The sequence below is a fragment of the Dendrobium catenatum genome, unplaced genomic scaffold (genome assembly GCF_001605985.2).
Source record: "Dendrobium catenatum unplaced genomic scaffold, ASM160598v2 fragScaff_scaffold_847, whole genome shotgun sequence".
NCBI classification, from domain to species: domain Eukaryota; kingdom Viridiplantae; phylum Streptophyta; class Magnoliopsida; order Asparagales; family Orchidaceae; genus Dendrobium; species Dendrobium catenatum.
Window position 1 is genome coordinate 6,774,652 of NW_021319309.1, and position 23,666 is coordinate 6,798,317.

Here is a 23,666-nt window from a genome sequence, read left to right on the forward strand (position 1 = left end):
CTGTAGCAACACTTTCTTGACGATTCCTAGCACCGTTGTGCTTGCAAGCACAACGTCGCAACACTCCAGCTCAAATTTTTCAAAATTTTCATATTTTCAATTTAAAATCATTTCTACAAAATTTTCAAGTTATTACACCAAAATGCCATGAAATATATAATGATGCATGTGCAATGTATAATTAAAGAATTAAAATAAAGTGTTAACAATGTCTAGTTCTACAAAAAAAACCCTAAATTTTAGATACCTACTCAAATCTTTCAGAATATTAGTAAATTAGCTAACGGTATAAAATGCTAATTTAAAATATTTTGTCAACTACATGGAGTTTTAGAAGTGGCATATTTATATAAAAAATTTAGAAATTAATAGAGTAAATCAATTGGTTGAAATTTGCGTTAGTATAATCAACTTGTTCAAAATAAAGTGCATAATGTTATCCTAAAAATTACACAATAAAAGTTTCCCCACATTTTAGAAAGACATTTTTTTGAGCATGCCATTTTATAGAAACTTTGGCATTGAAATCATAAATAAAGCGTAGGTTTCCTACCTTGAGCCGGATAATTTCCTTAATTAGGTTGACGGACAATTTTTTTGGTTCTCGCCTCCAAACCCTCTGATCTCCTTGCTCTCCTCTTTTTCCTCTTCCTATCCTTCTCTTCTCCAGCAAGGATGGTTGAGGGTTAGGTATTTAACAAATGGATTAAGATATTTATTATTTGAAAAATACTCATTTTGACCTAGTGCCATGACACTCACCAAATCTCATGAAAAATGAGCTAAGCACCACGACAGCGCCTCACAGCGCCACAACCCATCCCTAAAACCAACCCCCAAACATAGAGTTCAATGTCGCATCGCTGATGCCCCCAACGTTATGACGTTCCCTGATCATTTTGGCGAATTGCATTTTATTTCCCCCAAATTAAATTATGGACTTATCTAGAATTAATTTAGTACAACATGACTCATAAAGAAAGACTATACTAAAATTAAGTCGATTAGCTGAGTTTTGGAATGGTGGGTGCTACAAGTCCGGAATTGCTACTTAGAGAATAATTGTTGGACAATGGTGATCCAAAAAATGTAGTTGAGAGATGGTGGTGCATCAATAGTGAAGCTCTATTTGCTTTTATGTCAAGGTCCAATCTTAAGTTTTATTTCCCATCCCCCTCTCATGTTAGGAGTGACTATTCTACTTACAATTTTTAGTGACACTTTTTTATAAATATAGCTGAAATCTAAAACACTATCAAATGGTCTAAATTGATTTCCTTGATCATAGATATTTCTTTGATCATTTAAATGCCTTGTAATAACAAAGTTAGTAATTTTAAGCTCGTTAGAATCATCTCATCAAGATGCTCGATTTGGTAATAGACATGCAAGATTTAAGGATCCTTTGATCTCCCAATTAATATACCGAAGTTTCAATCATGCTTCAAACGTCTTAATTTGATTCATTTGGAATTGAATAATATCACTTTTGATATTAATGAATTTTACTCATGGAGACATTTAACTTGACTATAAATTTATTAAAATCAAATTTTAGATAATCCTGAATTTACTTTCAAACATTTTTAATTCAAATATGCATCCCTACTCCTATCTCAATTAGATAATTTTTAAGTATATATCAAGATTCAAATTAAATATCCAGCCCTGCCATTTAGCCCAACACTGTCCAATTTTTGTATCCAGCCAATACCCAATAAAATTATAAATATTACGTCATAATTTAATTCATTTTGAATTAAGAAAAAAAAAAAGGAGGGGAAGCTATTGCAAATAGCAACCTGATAATCCACCAATTAACTTAAGATTAAAAAAATGAATTCCCAGATGATCATCGATGGCTGACAACACCAAATGACGTCGAGCAGATGACGCACTCTACTAAGCCTTTTATTTCCACGCGTTGCCTCTTTTCCAAGCTGCTTCCTTTTTCTCCGTTAATTTATTCCACACCCACATGCCTCTCTCACAATAAATCCAATCAGCAAAGCCCAGCCTTCTCCAGTCACATAGGAGAGAAACTAAGAGCTACCGAGTAACAAAACCAAAAAAAAAAAGCGCAAGGAATGGGTTCCCAAGACGAAGAGATCTTGTCGCCGCCGATCTGGAAGAGCGCGGCCATGAAAGAGCTGGCCCGGGGGCTGGATTCCGTCGCCAAGCTTGCTTCTCTGCTTCAAGCTGCTTCGTCGGAGAACGGTCGGCCGGAGGCTGCGACGGCCGGACTTCTTGCTGAAGAGATTATGTGCAGGATCAGTAAAGCAATGGCTGCGCTGGAGTCTGGGGGGAATATTCCTTCTTCTTGTGTTACTGGTAACAAGGAGGGTGTAGGAGGAAAGAGCAAGATGCAGAGCACAAGGAAAGCAGGTTACAGAAGAAGGTAATTGAACAGACTAATCATCCTCTTCTGTGTTTTTTTTCTCTCTTAGATTTGGTAAATTCTACCGACAACGAATTAAAAGATTTGAAAATACTACCTTGAACTTTTAGGAGAATTTTTTACACTGCTTTAATACTTTTCATAAGTGAGAGTATCCATTGTTTTTATAATTCTCTTTTTTAGCAGAGGGAGTCCATATTCATGGACAAGGATTACTTCAAACACAATTGATGACGGACATACATGGAGGAAATATGGGCAAAAGGATATCTTCAGTGCCAAATACCCAAGGTAATATAAAGGTTTACTAATAGTTTCAGCACTTTAAATACTTAAGGCCAAGATCAATTTTTAATCACCGAATTAAATGAAATTTAACAAATTTTTATCCCTAAAAAAATAATAACTGAAATACTTAAATGAGAGCAAAATGGATCACTTACCAAGCGTCATGTTATTGCAGAAGCTACTTCAGATGCACACACAAGTTTGATCAAGGTTGCAAGGCCTCAAAGCAGGTGCAGAGATCAGAGGACGATCCCTCCTTGTATGTCATCACCTACTTTGGCGAGCATACGTGCGTTGACGCAAAAAAGGCCACTATTACTCCTTCCAGAGAGCTCTGCATCATTAGCTTCGAATCAAGCAATGGAGAAAATATTAAACAAGAGACTCTAACTTCTTTCCCATCTCTCAATCAAGAAAGCGAGGAAGAAGTTCTTAGCAATCTTACCTCTGCTGATTCAGCTTCTGACTACTTTGTTTCGCCTAAGGTTGATATAAAAAAATCTGAGGAGCAAACGGCAGCAGAGCTTGGGCAAGAACACAATGGACTACCATTAGCTTTGTACTCTTCACTCATGAATTATGGCATGGAATTCATGGACTATGAGGAATTTTTGAATTTTGATCACGATCTCTTTCAAAATTAGGCTATAAGGCGTCTTTAGTTGCTGATGTATATAGCTAGTAGAAAGAGACTTGCAGCATCTTGTTTTCTGTTACAGTAAGTAGGGAGATTGAAGAAGCAGCTGCTAATACGCAGTTGCTTTTTCTTAAAGAAGTCCTTTTCCTTCTGTGTTAGGCTTTGCACTTACTTTCTGATAAACCCACCAAGTGATTCCTGTAAACTATTAGTTTGTAGTTACTGGTAAGTTTCAGAGTTCCGTGATTGTCAGTATAAGTTGTAACATCCTATTTTAATGTCAATAAAACTCTTTTTGGGGCAATCAAACCAAATTCTGGATAGAAAACTCATCAAATTACTTCTTTAACAACCTCTTAAACATTTTACAAAATATACCGACGTTAATGTAAAAAATCATGATGAAATAGCCCTTTCAATGCTGAGGTGATTTCGTTCATGTTTAAAGAGTATTCATTAAGATTAACGGTAAGTTCAAGCTTCTGCAAATTTTGCAGGAAAAGAAGACCATGCATGTGCATTTTGTCCCAAAAAGGCTCCTGAACTTCACGTAAGTTGAACAAAGGGATGTATTTTTTCAAGTCTTCAGTAAAATAAAAAAAAAATAAAACTTCCCCAGTTGCATTTGCTTTAAACTTCTTCAACCTGAAATTGAACAAAGCATCAGGTAACTAAAATCAATAGAAGTTCTCTCAGGCATCGGGTGGCTATGAACTTAAAACAAATAAATGTGCAGGTCAGATCATCAACATTTACAAATACCATGTAAACAATGAAGGAAAATCTTCCTCGAACACACAAAATTGGCAAAGAACTCGGACTAAGTTAAAAAACAGTCGATTGACAAGAAATACTTCCGTACCATTACCTCAAATAATTGTCAGTTTAGCACAATAATAAATGTAATTGTATATATATAAAACGGTCTTGTGTTTCAATTTCCAAGTCTCATCTTAAAATGAAATAATTACTCTTGAAATTAGGCATGCGGGTAATGGACACCCTTAATCTATTAAGATTGGACATGATTAATAGGACATAGGTAGAGAGAGAAACACATATATAGTCACATATATAACTAGGTAGAAAAAGAGGATACATACAATTTCATACTTATAACCACACTCCTACATAAATAAATACACAAAATACAGCCATCTGATGGGTTTCGTTTATACTAGTGTGCATATGGAATCCCGAACAAAGCCACTAACACATACACACAAATCTATATTGCTGCAGACATACATGCATGCCAAATATGCAAGAATACCAAAGAACCAAATAGTTAACAATTCTGGAAGGTTAATTAATATATCATACACTAACTATGTCTTAGTATTCTAATACGACGGGAGAAGGGGAGCAGAGAGGCTGATCCAACCAAGCGAATTAGCTAGGGCCCAATCAGCACTTGGGCTGGGCGAAACTCTCAGCAGCACTAAGTGGGGATTTCGGCCCCCCTTGTGGGGCTAAATAAAGCTATAGATTATTATGAAAGGAGAAATTAAGGGGAAGTTATTTAAGGGTTTAGGGGAGTTTTAATTATAATTGAGGAGGAATTAAGGGGAAGTTATTTAGGAAAATTTTAATTCGAATTGAAGGAAAGAATTTTAATTTTAAATGGAAATAGAAGACAAAAATTAATTAAGGCAATAGGGGAATTAATTGTTGTTTTAACTCCAATTTGAATTCAAAGTAAGAGAGAGAATTAATTAAGAGAGTAAATCTATTTGAGAAGGAAATAGGAAGAGCTTATTTAAGGCTAGTTATTTTGTTATGAGAGTATGGGTGTTTTGTTTGTTTAATGTAGTTTTTCATCTTGAGGGCTTCCTAGCGACATCTACATTGATTGGGAGAGCCAATCTACCTCTCGAATAATAGATCACTTGTATCTTCATTATTGTTGAAGAATTAATAAAAAATCAACCCCTATCTTTGTGTTCATGCACTTCTTCTTGTTTATTGTGTTGTTTTCACTTCCAAATCGTATCATAATGTCTACTAGATTCTCCTTCGTATCTATTTTTTTCAACTGAATATTTCCTTCATCAATGAAGTCCCGAACAAAGTGATACCACTACAGGAAAAACATTTCTTTCTGGCGAAATTTCTGATGGATATAAGACAGCCGACAATATCAACGGAAATACCAGTGGATTTTTTGAAGAAATCTAGTTTGAAATTTTCGTCGGCTCTTTCGATGAAAAATCTGTTAGAGAACCTACCGGTCTACTTAAAGCCACCGAAATGTTCCGGTGAAAATTTCGTCTGAACCATTCCACCGTAATGTTCGTCAGCTTACTCATACCCATCGAAATTTCCGGCAACTCTTCCAGGGGCAGTTCAATACACTAAGTACAGGGGACGTTTGATAAAAAATTTAACAAATTTTAATAACTTATTTAGTTATGAATGCTAATATAAGTATATTGCAGAGAGAGCTGCTGAGTAGAGAATTACCCGCTATTGAGTTGCATAGTCATGCTCACAAGCGGCAGAAGGACTAGCAATAGGTAGATGAGCGAGCAAGGAGGGCCTACGTGAATATATAAGTTTAAAAGTTTAAGTGTCATGTATAAATTGATTTATATTATGTTAACTTTTGTATGAAGAGTATACAAGTCTTCGAGAGAGCCAAGCTAGAACAGATGAGGGATCCTCTTGAGGATCTGTAGATTATTCTGATTATCACACTTGGTCGCAAGCAGTAGATGAAGTGTGGAAAAGACGAGTTTATGTATTAGGCTCACAAGCCTATGCGTATGAGGGGCAAATCTCTGGTTGCTCCAACTTCTCAGGAAGCAGCCATGATAGTTTATATAGCCAACAGGTGGCTACCCTTACAACAGAGCAGGATTAAGTCCGAAAATCACAAGCTGACATGCAAATGCAGCAAAGTTAGATATTGGAGGAGATGCAAAGAAAATGGAGCAGTTCAGTGGAAAGCAACCAACATCGGCAGAGGAGGAGAATGAAGAAATAGATTATGAGTAGACTATGTTTTATTACTAGAGGTGTTAATACTATATGTTTGTAGATTTTATGTTGCGTTTTTATTGTATAACAAACTTCATGTTTGTTTTAGAACTGTTTGATAATTGTAGAATATTTTTTTCTGATCAAATATCTTATTACTTTAGCATCAATGTTTCTGTTCAATGTTGAAATATGAGGATAATCTATGTATGTTTTGACTGTATGATTGCAGGAGTGTTGTGTTCTACAATAATTAAGAAAATGTGTTTTTTTTTTCTTTCTACTATAGGTTGCAGGCAAATTTCTAACGGATATTCCATCGGAAATCTCGATACTACGAATTACGATTAGCTTTCCTGCAGAAGAAATCTACCGGCGATTCCGGTGGATTATCCACCGGAATTTTCACTGGTAATTCCGACAAATTTTCCAGCATTAAATCCACCGAAAATTCCAGTCGATTATCTGTCGGCAAATTTTTGGTGAAAATGACCGGCGGCTAAACCGCTGAAAAATGAATTAAAAAAATGTCATTTCTTTGGACACATTTCCGCCAGGAAATCTACCGAAAAGGTTTCTAGCAGAATTATTCTGCCGAAAATGTATATCTGAAGTGTGTTTTACCTTCGAACAATTTCCAACCGAAAATCCACATGAAAGATAATTTTCTGATGGATTTTGGCCTTCGGAAATGCGTGTTTTTCCTGTAATGTACCTTACATCAATTTGCTTAGTATAAGAATGATAAACCGGATTTGTGGCCAAGAATATCGCACTATGATTGTCAAAAAATATCTTCAGAGACTCCTGCTCAACTCCTAAGTCATCCAATAGGCCCTACATCCACATTGCTTCCTTCATCGCCTTCGTGATTGTCATGTACTCAGCCTTCATAGTAGACAGAAACAATAGACTGAATTGATCTCCAGCTGACTGGACTTCCTGCCAATGTGAATAAACAACCACTCATATACCTACACCTATCACATCACTGACATAATTTGAGTCAGTGTAGCCTACACACAAATCAACAACAGATGCCTACCTCTCAAACACCAAGCCTATATCAATTGTACCCATCAGATACCTCAAAATACTCTTCACAGCCTACCAATGGCTCCTTCCCAGATCATGCATAAACCTGCTCACAATACTAAATGCTTGTGCAATGTCTAGTCTAGTACAAACCATGACATACAACATACTACCAACTGCACTAGCATAAGGAACTGATCACATATCTTTCCTCTCCCGATCATCTTTAGGACACTAATCTGAACTCAATTGGAAATGAGATGCAATGGGTAGACTCACAACCTTACTCGAGTTGTCAACCCCAAACTTTTTCAATACCTTTCGAACATAAGATCCTTGTGAGATCCAAACCTTACCAGCTGCCTTGTCTCTAAGAATCACCATGCTAAGAATTCTACGAGTTTCACCCAACTCCTCAGAATGTTTGGACAATTGCTTCTTCATCCTATTGATCTCAGTCTAACTGACAGATGCAATCAACACGTCATCAATATATAGAAGGTGGATGAACTCATTATTGGTCAGTTTTTTTAAAATATGCACAATGATCATAGTAGCCTATTGTGTACTCCTCTCATATCATGAACCGATCAAACTTCTTATATCACTGTTGTGGTGATTGTTTCAACCTATATAAAGACTTGTTCAATCTTCAAGCTAGGTCTTTTGAGGCTCCATATCTAGGCGGCTATAACATGTAAATCTCTTCTTGCAATTCCCCATTTAAGAATGTAATTTCACATCGAGCTGCTACAGAATCAGACTTTAGTGTACTACAAGTGCTAAGAGAACATACATCAAGGGATGTTTAACCACTAGGGAGAACACCTCATCATAATCAATCCCTACCCATTGTGCAAGACTTTTGCCACCAACCTAGCCTTATACTGCACATCAGCTCCATGAGATCATTCCTTCTTTGCCTACACCCATTTGCACTCAATAGCTTTCCTTCCTAAAAGAAGTTTCACCAACCTCCAAGTAGCATTCTTCTGAAAAGATTACATCTCTTCATCCATAATCATTTTCCAAACATCACCACCTGGACTGTCGACTACTTCCTTGTAGAGATCGGGAATTTCAGCCTTTGTGGCTAAAAGTGTAAATCCAATGTGATCCCTCAACCAAGCAGGCTTTGGGGGATATTATGGCGCCTGGTCCTGCTCCTAGCTATAGATTCTTGAGTAGGAACCTCATCCTCAACATCGTCTTCTACATCTTTCTGATTATTGTCTATATGTACCTCTTGATTTGCAACTAAATCAGGTACCTAAGTAGAAGTGATCGGACTCTGTGGAACAAATAGAGTTGCACCAAACTTCAACTTATACTATGCATCTACGGTTCCAATAATACTATCCACCTGCTTTGAGTTCCGAGGCCTCAACATGCTTGCCTCGTCGAATGTAACATCCCTGCTAATGACAATCTTTTTCTCTTTCTAATCATAAAGTTTGAAGTTCTTGACTCCATGCCTGAAACCAATAAAGATTGCCAACTTTGCGCTTACGCTGCATGGTGTACACCCAAACATATCTAGAGTAATCATCAATAAAAGAGAAAATATTTCCGCCCCATCCAATTATGTTGTCTTTGTCGGACCCCAAATATATGTGTAAACGTACTCAAGGATACCCTTTTTATTATAGATAGCGGTACCAAAGATACATGTGTTTTCTTGCCAAATACACAATATTCACATAAATCGAGCTTGCAGGTACTCCTTTGATCAATTCTTTCTTCACCAAAGCCTTAAGTGAAGCCTCTCCAACAGAAGCTAGCTGCATAAGCCGTAAAGTGGCTACAGAAGAAACATCGGCCATAACAGCCATTCCAGTTACTATACTACTCTGAAGATAGTAAAGGTTGTGGTGACGAACTCCCTTCAGAAAAACCAGCGCTCCATGATATATCTTCAGAGCTCCTGTCTCAATAACTATCTTATAGCCTTTGGTCTTTAAGGCCCCAATAGACAACAAATTCTTCCTGATATCTAGAACGTGTCTCACATCAATCAACTCTCTCACAGTACTATCATACAGCCTAATGAAGATGCTCCATACACCAATGGTATGACAAGGTTGATCATTTCTCATAGTCACTACAACGCTATCAAGTTCCATGTATGAACAGAACCACTCTAGAGTGAGAAAAATATGATAGGTAACACCAGTGTCCAGAATCAAGCATGAGTTATCTCTGTACAAATTATAAGAAACTGCAAATAATTATACATCAAAATCTTCTTCACACCTTTCCACAATAAGGTTTTCTTTCTCCTCAGAGAAAACTCTCTTTCCCTTCTCCTTCAACTTCGTACAATCTTTCTTCTAAGAACCAATAATTTTTAAACATAAAACACATTGATTCGCATGAACAAGGCAAGCACCCGATCTCGGCCTCACAACCCGCTGAAACGGACCTTGCTTGCTTTGGTCGAGCCGATCGCATGACCAGCCCCTTGCTTGCTTGTCTTTGGATCGGCCGAAAGGAACGCACAAGCAGGAACTATCCGTCCCTTGTTCACTCCAACAGGTGCTTCCTTCTTCTCCCTCGCTCTCTTTCTTGCTCAATCCTTTCACGAGCACAGGAAGGGAATGAACGAACCGCCTTTGGCTCGTCTACTTCATTCACAAGAAGCCAACTTCATTCATCCGTCCCACTCCTCTCGTTTCAACTTCGGCCAATAATGCACACACGAAACCCTTACCCCCTTCGATTTCTACCTGACTTGTACACATAGAATGCTCACTCGACTGGAGGAAAAGATGGATAGGAAGAACTTGCTACTCTTGCTCAGGCTAGATGGGAAGCACACATGAAGTCATGTACGTAGAAGCAATATAGAATCTGAATACCACATAATATAGAATAGAGGTCTGGCAACCTTTTAGAAATTTGTCTCTCACATTATGATAGGCCAAGGGGGCCACAGCTAGGCCGGGGAGCTATTATTCATTATGTAAAGAATTAAGTGGGAGCTGTTTGGGAAGGTTCCTAATCAAGATAGAGCTATTTAAGAAGGTTCTTAATCAATAGGGAGCTATTTATGAAGGTTCCTAATTAAGGAGGAATTGTTTAGAAAAGTTCTTAATCAAGGGGGAGTTTTTATGAAGGTTCCTATTCAATGGGGAGCTATTTAGGAAGGTTCCTCGTTGTGTTTATTTGTTTAGAAAGGGTTAATTGTTTATTAAGGTTTCTTAATTGTGTTTATATTATTTATGAAGGATTTAATTGTTTAGGAAGGTTTATAATTATATTTATGTTATTTATGAAGGTTGTAATTGTGTGTATTATATGTTATAGATATTTAAGGAGTTTGGTCTAGGATTTTGAGCTTATGTTTTGTTGAAGTTTATTATACGGCTTGTTGTGAGTTTCCTAGCATCATCTTGGGTTTGTGGAAGAGTTGATCTATCTTTCGAATAGTAGATCACTTGTATCTTTCATTATTGTTGAAGAGATAATAAAAAATCTGCCCCTATTTTTGTATTCTTGCATTTTTTTTTCTCTTTTTTTTTTGTTTTTGCTTCCAAGATGCATCCCATTCTTTTAATTTGATCCTAGTCAAAGTTGGTCACATCAATAAAACAATGGAATTTGCAAACTTGGCAGGTATTGCAAAAAGTGAAGTTAGCCAAACAAATTGCAAAGCATATGTACCCAATGATGTAGAAGAAAAGACTTCCAAGTTTTAAACAGGAAAGATAAATAGAATAGTAAGGATAAACGACAGCTGCATTAGCGTTCTATAGTAGCATAAATAGTCATGTTTACTAGAATGATATCATCATTAGACATCTCAACTTTGTCTGCAATTTCTAAAGATCTAATAATTAAGCAATAATCCAAATACAATGACAAGAGCCTCTTATATAGGCTTTACAATAAAATAAAATGCATAAAGACAAAGATGCCCTCGGGCTACAATAAGCACTACATCCCTCATAGGGGTACAAATGGAAAACAAGAAATAAAATCATGAAAAGAAAACTAAAGCATCAAAAATACAGGCTCTGAATCGAAGCCGTCAATCGCCGTCCCCGGCGATGGTACACATGTCGAAATCTGATGTCCCCATCACCCACATAAATCAGTTTGTGGTTATATGGCTTCCACGTGGCTTTAATGACAATTGCATGGTTTAACAAAATGCGTAACAAATAACTAAAAGCTAAATACATTATGACTGCACAATTAAAAGGTAATTAGCTTCATGGACCCTCTTATCTAGAGCTAACATTTCTGCCTCTAGAAAGCTCCGTAAAGGAGTGATAAATTTGAATAGCCACGATAACGAGTTGACAACAACTAATTCCACCCATTAGACCTTAATGCCTCTCAGCTAGAATGCCTAAGCTATTGGCCTAACAAACGGCCCTCAGATGACCAGGCAAAATGGCACGAGCAAAAGCAAACATACTGTAGTAAGAGTTTCAACAAAATCCGTCACAGACTGGTGTTCCAAACATATCAGCATTTTTTAAATCTACCCGGTTGAATGGTCGTAGTGATTTGATTTCAATGGCAACGTCAACTAAAAGTGATTGTTAGTCATTAAAGTTTCGTTTGGAATGACTTTTTTATTGCTTCTTGAAACAATTTTTAGTATAAAAATTAAAATTTTTGTACTAGAAAGTTATTTCAAGAAGTAGTAAACAAGCCGTCCCAAACATAACCTAAATGGACAATAGTCAAAGAATCGAAAAAAACCTGAGGTAAGCTCATTAACTCCATAACAGCTTTTTTTGGAGTTAATTCGTTATCAATTATACGAGCAACAGCAGTAAGCACTGGCATTTTAACGTGATATTTCTGAGCAAGCGCAATAACAGCACCAGCAGTTGATACACCTTCTGCCACCTGCTTAATATAAATTCAATAAAGCAATAGTGAAAGTCGGCTTTACAAATAAAGCACTCCATCATCAAACAGATAAGGTTTCACCTGATTCATTGAATTTAGAATGTCTTCAAGTCTTTCCCCTGATCCAAGACGCAGTCCAACAGTCCTATTCCGTGAAAGATTTACAAAACATGTAAGCATAATGTCACCAGATCCAGAAAGGCCGGTCAGTGTTGTAGGCTTCGCTCCCATCTACATATCATAAAGAAGCTTGTCCGTTAGAAGAAAGTTAATGATCACTTCAGAAAGGTAAGTATACAATACTGACTTGTCAAAGGGAAATTATAGGAATTTTGCAAATGCTACCTTTATTAAAATGTTTTTTTTTAATTTCCAAATTAAACACCATATCTACTGTAACAAAATCATACAACAAGCTGGCTAAAAGCATTCTGCCATTTCTTACTTATTAAGAGGATAAAAAAAAAAAATCAAGCCTGTCGAACAGCCTTCTTGCAAAATGCCAGCACATAACATACCAAGACAGAAGAGAATAGATATAGTTGATACCTTAGTCGCTAGCCATCTTATCTCCGAACAACCTTGTGCAACAAGGGCAGCCATACAATTATTTCCAAGATTCATACCCTCTACGATACCAGCTGCTATAGCAAGAACGTTCTTCAACGCACCTGTTATTTCTACTCCTGTAACATCACTAAAGGATCACAGGTCATATGCCTCAGTCAAATTTCATAAATAAGCTTAGTCAAGATTTCATGAATTGGGGCCATACAAAAAAAGTAATTTTCTGTTTACCTAGAAAAATTTTAATGTTTCTTAGAATCATCTCAATCTTCATTTAGATTCCTCCACCTTACTTTCATACAGCCTAGACTAATTTAATATTTACTACTAAAAAATTTGAATAAGAGAATATTTTATTCCAGCAATCTACCGAATAGGGTGAGGGATTATTTACAGAAGAAAAAGAATCACTCCTTTCCTCTTATTACAATAAATCAAGCCTTCTAAAATATTCAACAAGTAAATACACGAAAATATGAAATCTGCTGACAAACGACCAAAATCCATTTAAGGAAAACCCAAGAGTCCCATAATCTGTCTCTTAACAACACGAAGTTCAACACTCTGTGGGCTCCGATTTTTTTTTTTATGTCATGAGAGGCGACGGTTTCTATCGTTTGAGTCGGTGGACGAATCGTTGCGAGGTGGGACCGGGGACAGTTGTGTCGTTTGGGTATGTCGGTGGGGAGCGGCTGTTACAGTCAACACACTCCCAGCAAACTAAAAGGTAGACGTACATTACTACCAACTTGGAGCTTAAATCTTCAAAATTTATCCGAGAAAGAGCCTTCATGAGAATATATGCAATTTGGCAACGTTTCAGGACTATGTTGACATCATGTTATACCATAGTCTAAATTGTAATCTTATTGGCTCTTCGCCATGAAAGAAAAAATCACCAAGAAATATTTTCAACTTCATTGATTCACAAATATTATAGGTCATTGTTCAAAACTCAACTTTTGCGCTACTTCAAACAGCCATAAATTGTTTTTAACAGCATCAAGTGACTAAATTTCAACCATAGGATAAAATCAAGTCGTTGAAAGTATTTGAAGGAGTGTAGCGCAGAACACGCCTCATTGCATTTAAAGCCAGTGTACCGCTTTTAAAATTTAAAGGAGAGTGGATGAAAGCCATGCCCTCCTGTAAAATAGATAAGAGCTAGATCATCTTTAACATTTGAAGGAGAGTTACATCAAGCCCCGCCTACCTATAGTGTAGGCTAAGGCTAGATCAATTGAAATATTCATTTAGTAGGATACTAGGAGGGTCTCTTAGTTATAATAGGAGAAAAAAAATCTCCTAGACGACCACTAAATTTGGATCACTAGTCATAATAAGAATAGTTTCCTAAAATAAATGATGATGGTAATACTCCATTTAAGTTGGACTATATATATATATATCAGTTAACCCCAACTTATTTTAAATTTTGAAAACTAAATTGGCCTAAGCTTTAGTAAATATATATGAGCTAATCAGAGGTGGAAACATGAGCAACAAGTTCGGATGCGGCAGCTAAGGTTTCCTTGCTCTGATACCATGCTAGAAGAAAAAAAAAAGATTTTGTATGTTTATTCAGTATGAGAATCTCCTATTTATAATAGGATAAATAATACAATGTCACAAAAGAAGATCGCCAAATAAACATATATTAAAATAAGAGCATTTTTTTAAGATAAATGATAACACTAAGAATTCTTGAGTCTCATCTTTTTAAAAGGATAGTATTTTCTTGCAAAGGCAACGTCGGCTAGCACTGAGGGTATGCATGCATGCATGAGTTGAGCCAAGCTTAGACAACATAAAAGGGGGTGTAAAACTCTTTCTACTCAAATAGTTGATGATGCTCAATTAATCAACAAGTGTAGGCTCAAATCTCACAAACAATATCAGATTGATGCATGCTAGAAATCACACCAAAAGAGAAAGAGTGAGAGTTTAATGTCTCATCTTTAAAAAGCAATCAACACAAAATCAGACAAATGAAAAGAACAAATTATATCTATACAAAAGTGTGTGTGTGCGTGCGAAAAACTTAAGAAAACAATCATGGGTGTATACCCCAAATTGTTCATACTAAGCTCAAGTCAACTCAAATAAAAGATATCAATCCATAGGTCAATCAGATTAAACTACATCAATCAATTACTACATGTGGCTCATCTTATATCTGGAAAGCTTTTATACATATCTCATGTAATTAAAGAGATATAATTATCATATTTTCTTTTTGTGACAAGATCTTATTAGGTCATATTATGTCATTCATGTATTTACCTTCTAATATAATTCTTGTAATATAGCCTTGCCTCTACTCCTACCAATAAACAGGGGGTTAAAGGGCAAGCCTAAAAAGGCAACTTATTTATCTCAACATCTTTATTTTCTACCAACAAAATTATAGATCTTCTCTCCTATTTTCTCCCCATCTCTCTTACTAGTTCTCTACTTTTCATAGCCAATCTTGCAAATAAGGTTCGACTATCACCAATTAACAAAATTGGATTCAACATCCTAAAAGGTACGATGAACGTAGAATGATGTCAAGGATCAAAAGCCATGTTTTGCAACTACAAAATAGAGGAAAACAAAATATTGAAAGAAGCAAAATCAAGTGCATGCAAAGTGAAAAATATGGGACTTTATCAAATTATACTTGGAGAGCTAATCATATACTCGAGTAACTCAACAATTGGAGCTTTGTACTTCACGTACTCAATATCTAGCAAATACTCATCAAATACTCAAGAAATTTGGTGCTAGACCAAATTAAATTCAAGATCTCGGTAAATTCATTCCTCTCTTAGACATTTTATATTTAAAATATTAAGAGAAGAATAGATGAAAAAAAAAAAACTTCAAGAACCAACTTCCAAATTTGAAGTCAGTCAACTTCAAGCTAGATAGCTGACATATTGACACCTTAGATCTACATTGGAGAAACTTACTTCCTTAGCGAAGCTCGGCTAGATAAGGAAAAGCTAGACTAACTTAAGCAAGGGATCAAAGTGACTTAAACTTAGACTCAAGCGGTGAGTCTAGATGGCTACCCCTGTGAAGACAGAAGCCTTGGAAAGGTGAGACCAATCTTAGGCGTCGACTTAGTTAAAAGAAATAAGAGATAAAAGGTCAAGTGACACTTGGAGGAATTTTTCAAATTGGAAGCCACTCGAACATTTTTCAACATGTTATTGGACATTTTTCTATTCAACACATTTTTGGATATTAATTTGGGCAGATGAACTTTGATATATTAATTTTCATATTCTTTTAGATTTCATAAAAGAAACATAAAAATTGGAGAACTAAATGTATGCCCCAAATTGTTCATACTTAGCTCAAGTCAACTCAATTGGTTAAAAGATATCAATCTCATACGTCAATCAGATTAGACTATATCAATTAATGGCTATACATGGGCTCATCTTATATTTGGAAAGTTTTTATGCATACTTCATGTAATTAAAGATATATAATTATCATATTTTCTTTTTACGACAAGATTTTATTAGACAATATTATTTCATTCATATATTTTTCTTTTAATGCAATTCTTGTAATTTAGTCTTGCCTCGACTCCTACCCATAAATAGGGGGGCGAGCCAATAATTTATTTGTCTCAATATTTTTATTGATGAAAAATAAAATCATAGATCTTCTCTCTTATTTTCTACCTCTTTCTCTTTCTACTTCTCTATTTTTTGTAGTCAATCTTGCAAGTAACATTTGATTATCACCTAGAAACAAATTTGGATTCAATAATGGGGCCTAGCACAAACAGGTTATAATATAGAATTCAATTTATCATCTTTTCCATAAATTATAGAAGATGCCAATATAATATAAAAGGCCTAAAATATGAAAAAAGTCCACTTTTCTAGAATACGAATTCAAAGGTACTGATGTTGGCAACTATGAAAGTTGTTCATAAATAGTTCTCCTAGAAAGACATGCAAGCAAGACGATCAAAATTATCAAAGATTTGAGGTAGTAAAGAACAATGGTGTATTTGATTAGACATGAATAGGATAGTCATACTCCTAGACGGCAAGGGTCATCAAGATGATTGGAATTGATGGTTCGAAGAGGATCCAAGAACACCAATAGCCGATGAGATTCTTGATGTGATTAGAGTTTTGGAATTCCTTTTGATTCAGTAGTTCATAATGTGTGTAATGGGGAGAATTATTTATAAATTTTGAGGGGGCATTTCAATCGATATAAAGAATTATACTGGAATATTCTCTATTCTTAACAACCATTAATGACCAAATAATGCCCTCCCTTGATTAAAAAAATGACTACACATGCTTAACCGAGTGATTTAGGGTCAACAATGAATAGCAAAAGTTTGTCAGTGGTCTGACAATAGTCATCATTAGTGAAGTTACTAATTAGCGCACACAATAACGTGCTTGAATTTGGCATTCTTGTTGTCGTTGGAATTGTCGTGATTGAAAGCTCATTTTTTATTATTAATTTGTGCCATTTATAGTCCATTTGATTCCAAAAATATGAGCAATAATTCATGGTTTATTCAACCTCTCTGAATGCTTTGAATCAGTGAATCACAACAGATCCTGTGTTTGATATCAAAATGCCAAAGTTCTGTTTATATTACATCTAAACATATAACATCTGAGTTTCAGTGGTGAGATTTAGATCTTCTTATGTGTTTAAACCGGATGAAACAATTAGAAAAGATTTAGCGTCAAACTTGCAGCTAGTACCGACTTTTGAAAGTAGAAATGAACATTCGAGCGTCCAATATTAAGTATAGTCTACATGTCTCAAACCGAATTGTCTAATCAAGCAAATAAGTGTAATGATGAAGCAAAGGTTTTTCATCTACCTAGTTTTCCTTGATTTTCAAAGTAGGCTCAAAATAATATCAGAAGATGTATACTTCTCATCCTTGTGACAGTTTGTTTCCGTAGAAAACCCAAAAACAAAAAATTTAAACTTTATTTTTTGCATGCAGGGAAAGCAAAAACGGATGACTAAAGCCAAAAAAGTAACATAGAAGGAAGTTATAACAAAAGGAACAATGTGAAACGAAATAGTGCAGCTTTCAATAAATTCAAACTTATGAAATGAAAAGAAGGTTATCCACCTGGACGAGCTTATCCTCAGATTAGGGGAAGCCAACAGTTGCTGAACAGCATTTGCAAGCTTTTTATCTTTTGAAGCCGCAACCATTGCTACAAGATTCAAAATGTGTATAATAATGTTATGCAAGTTGAAATAAAATATGAACCTAAAACCAAAAGCAGTTCTGAATAATTGATTAAAAAACCCTGACCCAGCAGTCACTAGTATTTAAGAATATGCACTAAGAAAACAATGTACGAGTAAAGGCAGCCATTAAACTTGCATAATCTTGATAAACTATCTCATGCTTCAAACTCTCCACTCTTGCCAGAATATCAGAAAATACTACTAATGCAGTCTAAAATATCAAATGAACCTGTAGGCAATTTCTTCATCAGTTCCACTGCAAAAGAAGGGCCTGAAAGCACAATGAATGGCTGGCGAGGATTTTTTAGTGCTTGAGGGATTATCTGGGACATCATCCTTAAGGTATTTAATTCCAAGCCTTTGCTAAGAGAGATGAAAGGCAGATTTGGATCAACATGCCAGGAAATTCCTTCAAGAAATGACGAACTGAACTGCCATAATATAATAACAGTAAGTTCTTTTGCTAAAGATTCATAGAGTGATATTTAATAACAAGACACCGGTAATAGAATTGAAGCACATTGATTCAACAAACTTAAGAACTTAATATTATCAAGCAGCCTTTAAGGCACATATGGACTAAGACTTCAATATCACATAGTACAATTTAAATTTTCGATCACCTGAACTGGCACAGCATGCAAACAAAAATCAGCTCCTAGTAAAGCATCCTTTGGACTGGTGGTTGCCACTACATTATCTGGAAGCTTAAAATCAGGGAAGTACTTGCTGCAGTAAATTGAAAAGATAAATTTAAAATAAATTAAAACGAACAGGAACAATCACTACTGTTGTTACAAATTGCAAGACATTCGTACCAATTGAGAACTTAAAAAACTTTAAAAAAAAAAAACCAACACTTCCTCAACATATGGAGAAATTATAACGTATAAAGTCCGGACATAGCTCTGCGTTTAAACTCCAATGAAAGCATGACACGTGAATTTCTAATTTTTTTTCTCTCTCTTACGACCTGGCGACTCGCCCCAGCAAATTCAATTGGCGCTTGTTTTTAAGAAAAAAACACGCAAAAGGTTCTCAAATTTTAGGATTTTAGCGGAATAAAACTTTTGATGCTAAGAAAAAAATGAGAAACATGCGATGAATATGAGGACTGGTTTGAAGGACATTACATTCTTCGAAGAGATGAATTGCTCATAGGATGCAGAGGCTGAACGGTGATATGCAAACATCCATGAAGACTTGAATGTTCACCCTCAGAAAATTGAAAAGTTGCGCTAACACACAAACCCTCGATATCTTAGGCTTTTAAGTTCCATTATTCCCGAGGTAGATTGGAATTTAAATTAACCATATTTTTCTTGAAGGTAGTGTTAAGGTTTATTTAGTTCTGAGGTTTCACTTACTATGAGCCCAAACCCTCATAGTTAATTACCCATTCTAACGCGTAAAAAAGCTCTCTCGATTAAGGATGAAATAATATTTAATTATGCAAGAAGTGTTTTAGTATGCAAGTGTTTTAGTTTTGGTTATTGGGAGAATGAAGGTACACCCGATCAAGATCCTATGGTTCCGTCGTCCTAGGTATACCGTGGGTTTTAGTCTACCAATGCTAACAATCATTGATTGTAGTGTCCAGGGAATCTAATTAGCAATCATTGGTTGTCTCCTCTCAGGAATCCCGAGTAAACTAAAACAAAGAGATGTGAATTTTAATTTGGTTTGGTTTAGGTTGGGGCTTATGACTTTGCTTAAGAGTTTCCCGCACTTTTTTATATTTAGGTTAGGTCTTATAACCCCATTTAGGAGTTGTTTGTGTTTTGGATTCAGGTCGGGTCTTACGACTTCGCTTGGAAGTTGCCCGTGTAGCGGGTCTTATGGATTCAATTTGCAGTAGCCTATAAAGGGGTATAGGGTTAGGTTGCTACATAGATATTTTCCCTAGAAGTCAGACTTATAGCTTCTATTAGAAGTTGTTGGTTGGTAGGTCTTACAACTTAGCCTTATAAGCTAAGCTGTCTGGCATTCTGTGTGAATGGTTTTAGGGTTATTTCCCCAATGCATGGGACTTACTGCTTCATTAGAAGTGGCTCATAGGTGTATGTTTAGGGTAAGTTGGATTATACTCGTAGAGGTTCTTGTTTGTGGTTGTTTGCTAGTGTGACATTAGATTGTAGTTTTCGGTTGTTTACTAGTCCAACAGTAGTGTTCTCCTACAGTATCTTGTTTTTCTTTCAGTACTTGCTTTAGCAGTTAATTTCAATAGTTAGCTTTACTCTTTACAGCATTAATTTTATTTATTTTGTACTAACTTTTGTTTACTTGTTTATAGGTGTTCGTGACCAATAGTTACAGTAGTTAGAGTTTGCAATTGCAAGGGCTACAGGGAGGCGGCCAACTTGCACGTTGATCACAGGATCGAAGCGTGTGGATGCCGCAATCGGGAGCAAGATTCAAATTCGAGCATTGAGAGGAGTTGACAACAAAAATCGAGAAATGCCGAGAGCGACCAGGAATTCCTATGGCAAGTGAGCGTAAGTCCCTCTTTTATTTCTTTGTTCCTTTTACACGACTGAGGCGGCGATAGCTTTAGTGACGTGGGAGCTATCGTGCGATCGTGTGATTATGGATCAGTGTCGGTTGGTTGTTTGCAAGTCAACATTGAACATTGAACAGTCTATTGGTCTGCCGCGATTTTAAAATTTCATCTCACGATTTTAAAATTTCACCTCTGGATCGGGTCGAGTCATCGGGTTGTAAGAAAAAATATATAGAAATCCACGTGTAAAATCCACATATCATAATTTCATTGGAGTCCGGACGCAGAGCTACACCCAGACTCCACATGTAACAATTTCTTCTGCATATGCCTACATATGGCTTCTTGCCCAAGCAATGCACAACATAAATTAAAGGAAAACGAATCCAAAAACAACCTTGAAGGGTTGTAAGAAGGTCATGATTATGAATTTTCCAAAATCAATCAGATGCATCAACAAGTGATATGATTCATGTCATACCTCAAGGAAATTTTATTTATGTATTGTTGTTATAGTCGTTTGACTAGCAAAGAAGGCACGACTTATTTTGAGTATCTATTGCATTTATCACATTTACTGTAGAACGCGAAAATGAGGCTCACTGCATCACAACCATATATTTAAATTTTGATTAACTGGAATAATCTTTCATTCCAAGATGCAACAAATACGGCAAGGCATACTAATTGAAATTTTTAGGGTGAAAACAAAAGAAAAAAAAACATTTAGAAATTCATCAAAAAAAAACAAAAATGGCAGAAAACCTAAGATGAGAATCCATCAAAACCTCTCACCAATTGTGATGAGTTTCATTAATTAGATGGCAACATTGTTCATCTCTGACAAGCATAGCCACCTCCATCTCGGCCTTCTTACCCGCTAAATGCGCTGCCATTGCGGTACCAAAGGATCCCCCACCAAGAACCGCAACCTACTCATCGAAATCAGAACAACCCCTAAGAATCCACTCCAAACATAATCTACTCGCATGAATCCACCAAAAGTCTAATCCCTCTACCTTCTTCGTCTGCTCGAGAACGTCGCTCCTGGCCTTAGAGCGCCACGAGCGGGACCAGCGAACCAGCTTCTCCCAAGCAATTCTCACTGCCCTCCGCTGGTCCCTGCCTCCCTCTCGGCCTCCAGAAACAGCACTAGAGATGGGATTTTTCCCTTCTTCCGCCGGTGCCGAGCCTAGGTTAAGAACAGCAACGGTGCGGGAAACGAAGGGGATGAAGGGAGGCTTGATTGGGCAGTGGTCAGGAGATGGGGAGAGAGGAGAGAGAGAGGAGTATGAGTGAAGTGAAGCCATTAGCCGCTGTAGCTTTGCCTGCTAGTTTTTGAGTTTTATCCGTTTTGGGCGCGGGCAGTGAGACCAGTTCTATGGCTACGAGCGCTTTAAAAATTATATTATTTTGTTTAAATTTTATATTACTTATATTATTCATTGTAAATATAATAAATATTTTTTATTCATAATAATAATAATATTCTGAAGCAACTTGAAATTGGTCCAATGCAATAAAACTGGCAAACCATTCTCGTACTCACACTTCTTCTTCTTCTTTTTTTTTTCTTTTTCTTTTTTTTTTTTTAAGCATAATCGATATCCATATTATATATATATATATATATAAAGGATATCGAGTAATATTATTCCTCAATAAAATAAAAAACAAAAATTAAATACATAACAAGTTCAGAGAACAAAAAATAAAAATAACTAGTATTTACAATCTAAAAATCTAAAAGACTTGTATCAGTTCCTCTAAGATAACGGAGATATTTTCCAAATGAGTTTGAAGGAGGTTGTTATTGATCTTGTTGTCGCTGAACCATGTTTGTAAAATTCGTGCTTGTTCAACTTGAACAAATGCACTCACATTAGGATTTTGAATGAAACTTAAGTCTTGAAACAAGATTTTATTTTCTTCCTTGAGTTCTTTCAAGGCATGGTTCTTAGTTTGAAACTCCAAATGATGTTGTCTCTACGCACTTATTTTTTTAATTGCTTAATAAATTGTTTATTTTCATCTTCTAGGTATTAATAAAGATTGGCGTCTATTCACAATTGTTTATTTTCATATTTCAGGTATAATAAATATTTCTTTATTCATAATAATAACAATATTCTGAAGCAATTTGAAATTGGTCCAATGCAATAAAACTGGCAAACCATTCTCGTACTCACACTTCTTTTCTTTTCTTTCTTTTTTTTGAAAAATTTAAGAGCAATGCCCATTAATTATTATAAAGAAAAATTAATTACCATAAAGAATAAATAATTACAAACTTACAAATGTAACCAAAAAAAGCTCAGTTTAATACATGTAGACTGGAGAATAAGTGAGCTCAAACCAAATATGTAATGCTTTAAATATTCAACAAAATATTTGATAAAAGATTATTTGAAAATTTAGATTGGTTTGTGTGACTTGCTAAGCTATTGTAGCTCATTGTGATTTTACATCTAATTTTTAGAATCTGGGAAAGGAAAGGAGGTTGTGAACTAGCAGTTCATGATCAAATTTGAGGTCTTAGGTAATTTCTTATTTTGATTTTTGTACAGTCATGACTAGTAAAATTTTCAGTTCTGTACACCTTGTTTGTAGTCATAAATTGTAGTCTAGATATTTATTTTGATGAAATGAAAGAAACTTTATATATGAGATTTTCATTAGTTGAATCTTTTAGTAGCTCTGTAATTTATCATTTTTTTTTCAATGAATATTGACAAAAAATCTAAAACAATTTCAAAATAGATCTTTGGATTTGTCTGTTACAACTCAACACAATAGGACACATTTTTTTTTAGAGCTTAAAATATTTTTTTACGTAATTAATTTTTTATGATACAATATTAAAATATAAATTAAGATACAATTATATATATATATATATATAGGATATTGAGTAATATTACAAAAATCAAATACAGAAAGTTCAGAGAACAAAAATTAAAATAACTAGTATTTACAATTTAATAATTTAGAAGATTGGTATCAGTTCCTCTAAGATAACTGAAATATTTTCCAAATGAGTTTGAAGGAGGTTGTAATTGATTTTGTTGTCGTTGAACCACTTTTGTAAAATTTTTGCTTGTTCAACTTGAACAAATGCACTCACATTAGCATTTTGTATGGATCTTAAGTCT

General features: G+C 35.5%; 2 protein-coding genes across 4 annotated transcripts; one reads left to right on the top strand and one right to left on the bottom strand.

Annotated features, from left to right (window-relative positions):
- The first annotated feature begins 1,952 nt into the window (after positions 1-1,952).
- LOC110101512 (WRKY DNA-binding transcription factor 70) lies at positions 1,953-5,588 on the top strand. Of its 2 annotated transcripts, none has more exons than XM_020829433.2 (3): positions 1,953-2,398; positions 2,582-2,689; positions 2,862-5,588. In XM_020829433.2, exons 1-3 carry the CDS (start codon positions 2,088-2,090, stop codon positions 3,328-3,330), a joined length of 888 nt encoding a protein of 295 aa, XP_020685092.1. In that variant the 5' UTR covers positions 1,953-2,087; the 3' UTR covers positions 3,331-5,588. The 2 variants fall into 2 exon arrangements, with proteins under 2 accessions (XP_020685092.1, XP_020685093.1); XM_020829434.2 differs by having other exon boundaries at positions 2,585-2,689; positions 2,862-3,632.
- Positions 3,387-21,877, bottom strand: LOC110101511 (glycerol-3-phosphate dehydrogenase [NAD(+)], chloroplastic). 2 transcript variants are annotated; one of them, XM_028696864.1, is made up of 9 exons: positions 21,534-21,877; positions 21,310-21,446; positions 18,638-18,743; positions 18,244-18,445; positions 17,890-17,977; positions 12,753-12,900; positions 12,285-12,434; positions 12,051-12,200; positions 3,387-3,521 (listed from the first exon to the last, which is right to left on the bottom strand). In XM_028696864.1, the coding sequence occupies exons 1-9, from the start codon at positions 21,822-21,824 to the stop codon at positions 3,492-3,494; spliced, it is 1,302 nt and encodes a 433-aa protein (XP_028552697.1). In that variant the 5' UTR covers positions 21,825-21,877; the 3' UTR covers positions 3,387-3,491. The 2 variants fall into 2 exon arrangements, with proteins under 2 accessions (XP_028552697.1, XP_020685088.1); XM_020829429.2 differs by lacking the exon at positions 3,387-3,521 and adding an exon at positions 3,645-3,968.
- Positions 21,878-23,666: the final 1,789 nt, after the last annotated feature.

Excerpts from the sequence above, each read along its gene's own strand:
- LOC110101512 (XM_020829433.2), top strand. The coding sequence starts at position 2,088 with ATGGGTTCCCAAGACGAAGAGATCTTGTCGCCGCCGATCTGGAAGAGC. Across the intron at positions 2,399-2,581 it reads AAAGCAGGTTACAGAAGAAG|CAGAGGGAGTCCATATTCAT; the intron begins GTAATTGAACAG and ends TCTCTTTTTTAG. Across the intron at positions 2,690-2,861 it reads TTCAGTGCCAAATACCCAAG|AAGCTACTTCAGATGCACAC; the intron begins GTAATATAAAGG and ends ATGTTATTGCAG.
- LOC110101511 (XM_028696864.1), bottom strand. The coding sequence starts at position 21,824 with ATGGCTTCACTTCACTCATACTCCTCTCTCTCTCCTCTCTCCCCATCT. Across the intron at positions 21,447-21,533 it reads TTCTCGAGCAGACGAAGAAG|GTTGCGGTTCTTGGTGGGGG; the intron begins GTAGAGGGATTA and ends TTCGATGAGTAG. Across the intron at positions 17,978-18,243 it reads GATGAAGAAATTGCCTACAG|CAATGGTTGCGGCTTCAAAA; the intron begins GTTCATTTGATA and ends TGAATCTTGTAG.